This window comes from Colobus angolensis, unplaced genomic scaffold, assembly GCF_000951035.1.
Source record: "Colobus angolensis palliatus isolate OR3802 unplaced genomic scaffold, Cang.pa_1.0 Scaffold39, whole genome shotgun sequence".
Taxonomy (NCBI): Eukaryota; Metazoa; Chordata; class Mammalia; order Primates; family Cercopithecidae; genus Colobus; species Colobus angolensis.
In genome coordinates, this window is record NW_012117265.1 from 2,768,989 (window position 1) to 2,771,298 (window position 2,310).

Sequence of the window (2,310 nt, forward strand, 5' to 3'; positions counted from 1 at the left end):
TTCCTTCCTTCCTTCCTTCCTTCCTTCCTTCCTTCTTTTCTTCAGGGTCTCACTCTGTTGCCCAGGCTGGAGTGCAGTAGTATGATCACAGCTCACGGCAGCCTCAACCTCCTAGGTTCAATCGATCTTCCTGCCTCAGACTCCAGAGTAGCTGTGACTACACAGGTGCAGGCCACCATGCTCAGCTAATTCTTGAAATTTTTGTAGAGGGATCCTGCTATGTTGCCAAAACTGGTCTCAAACTCCTGGCCTCAAGCGATTCTCCTGCCTCGGTCTCCCGAAGCAGTGGGATTACATGAGTGAGTCATTGCACCTGGACTTTTCTTTCTTTCTTTTTTTTAAAAATAATCTCACTTTGGTGCAAATGAAGTCTGGGGCAACAGCAGGGATTCTGGACCCAGGATGCCTTAGATCAATCCCCAGTTTCCATATGCTTCCAACGGACATGGTTTCTAACCTCACTTCTCCTATGTAAAATTGAGATGATGATAACATCTACCCCACAGGGTTGTGGCAAGAACTAAGTTAGCAAACATCTACTCTTGTTTTAGTTGCCTGCCTGCCTGCCTGCCTTCCCTGCCTCCCTCGCTTTCTCTCTTTCTTTCTCTTTCTTCTTTTGAGACGGAGTCTTGCTCTGTCGCCAGGCTGGAGCACAGTGCCGCGATCTCGACTCACTGCAACCTCCGCCTCCCAGGTTCAAGTGATCCTCCTGCCTCAGCCTCCCGAGTAACTAGGACTATAGGCGCGCGTCACCACATCCGACTAATTTTTTGTATTTTTAGTAAAGACGGGGTTTCACCATGTTGGCCAGGATGGTCTCGATCTCTTGACCTAATGATCCACCCACCTCAGCCCCCCAAAATGCTGGGATTACAGGCATGAGCCACTGTGTCCAGCCGTCGCCTACTCTTTACTAAAACACAGCCTGGCGCTTAGTGAGGGTCCTAGACCCATTTAGCTGTTGTCATCACACTCCCATCTTACAGAGCGGGAAACAGGCACAAGGAGGCAGAGCCTTGCCCAAGCCCCTCAGCTAGGAAGTAGGGTCAGAATCGGGCACTGTACCCCCGCAGCGTGGTAGGTTCCTGGATGCTGGTGGTGACCAGGTCGTTTCCTCCCACCCTCAGCCGTTGATCAGCCGCAATTACAAGGGCGATGTGGCCATGAGCAAGATTGAGCACTTCATGCCTCTGCTGGTACAGAGGGAGGAGGAAGGCGCCCTGGCCCCGCTGCTGAGCCATGGCCAGGTCCACTTCCTATGGATCAAACACAGCAACCTCTACTGTATCCACCCCACGTGGTGTCCCTGGGGGTGGGGGTGGGGCGTATCGGCGATGGTGGCAGCTCAGGCTGAGAGAGGGTGGGCTGAGGACAGGCGTTGCCCAGCACATCTCTGTGGCTCAGGCTAGGGGGCAGGGGCAGGTAGAGATGAGGGTGGTGGCAAGGGACAGGATGGAGGTTCAGGGTCTGTATTCCATTTACTCCTCCATAAATAGCACCTTTTCCTTAACATTGCTGCCCCCAGTGGTGGCCACCACATCGAAGAACGCCAATGCCTCCCTGGTGTACTCCTTCCTGTATAAGACAATAGAGGTAGGTACTAGCCTCCCATTGGCTGACTGGTCTATCTGTCTACCCCTCTTGCCAGCCTCTTTCAAGATCTTTTTCTGATAGGAAGCCTTCCCAGATCTCTCTGGGCCTTCTTTTTTTTTTTTTTTTCTGGTAGAGACAGGGTCTTGCTATATTGCCCAGGCTGGTCTAGAACTTCTGGATTGAAGTAACCCTCCTGCCTCGGCCTCCCAAAGTGTGGGAGCCACCACACTCAGCCCTTCCCTGGGGCCTTGTTTGAGTCCCTGTGCATCCACCATTAAAGCCCCATCACTCTGCATCTCATCAGCTACTTATGAGATCATCTCTCCCCAAAGGGCAGGGACCAAGAATGTCTCAAAGAGTGTACGGCTCAGCTAAGCTGGAGGACTTGGCATCCAATCCCAGCTTCCCTGCTTTCTCGCTGTGTGACCTTGAGCAAGTGACTTCTTGTCTCTGTGCTTTTAAACAAACAAACAAACAAAAGGCCATGCACAGTGGCTTATGCCTGTAATCCCAGCACTTTCGGAGGCCAAGGTGGGTGGATCGCTTGAGGCCAGGAGTTCAAGACCAGCCTGGGCAACATGGTGAAACCCCTTCTCTACTAAAAATACAAAAATTAGCTGGGTGTGGTAGCAACTGCCTGTAATCCCAGCTACTCTGGAGGCTGAGGCAGTAGAATCACTTGAACTTGGAGGGCAGAGGTTGCAGTGAGCCAAGATC

General features: G+C 52.1%; 1 protein-coding gene across 1 annotated transcript in view; it reads left to right on the forward strand.

Annotated features, from left to right (window-relative positions):
- AP1M2 (adaptor-related protein complex 1, mu 2 subunit) overlaps positions 1 to 2,310 on the forward strand; it is a 15,617-nt gene that overhangs the window by 2,762 nt on the left and 10,545 nt on the right. Inside the window, exons 2-3 of the mRNA XM_011954840.1 lie at positions 1,128 to 1,284; positions 1,526 to 1,593. Coding sequence (XP_011810230.1) covers positions 1,128 to 1,284; positions 1,526 to 1,593 — 225 coding nt within the window. The remainder of the gene's footprint in view (positions 1 to 1,127; positions 1,285 to 1,525; positions 1,594 to 2,310) is intronic.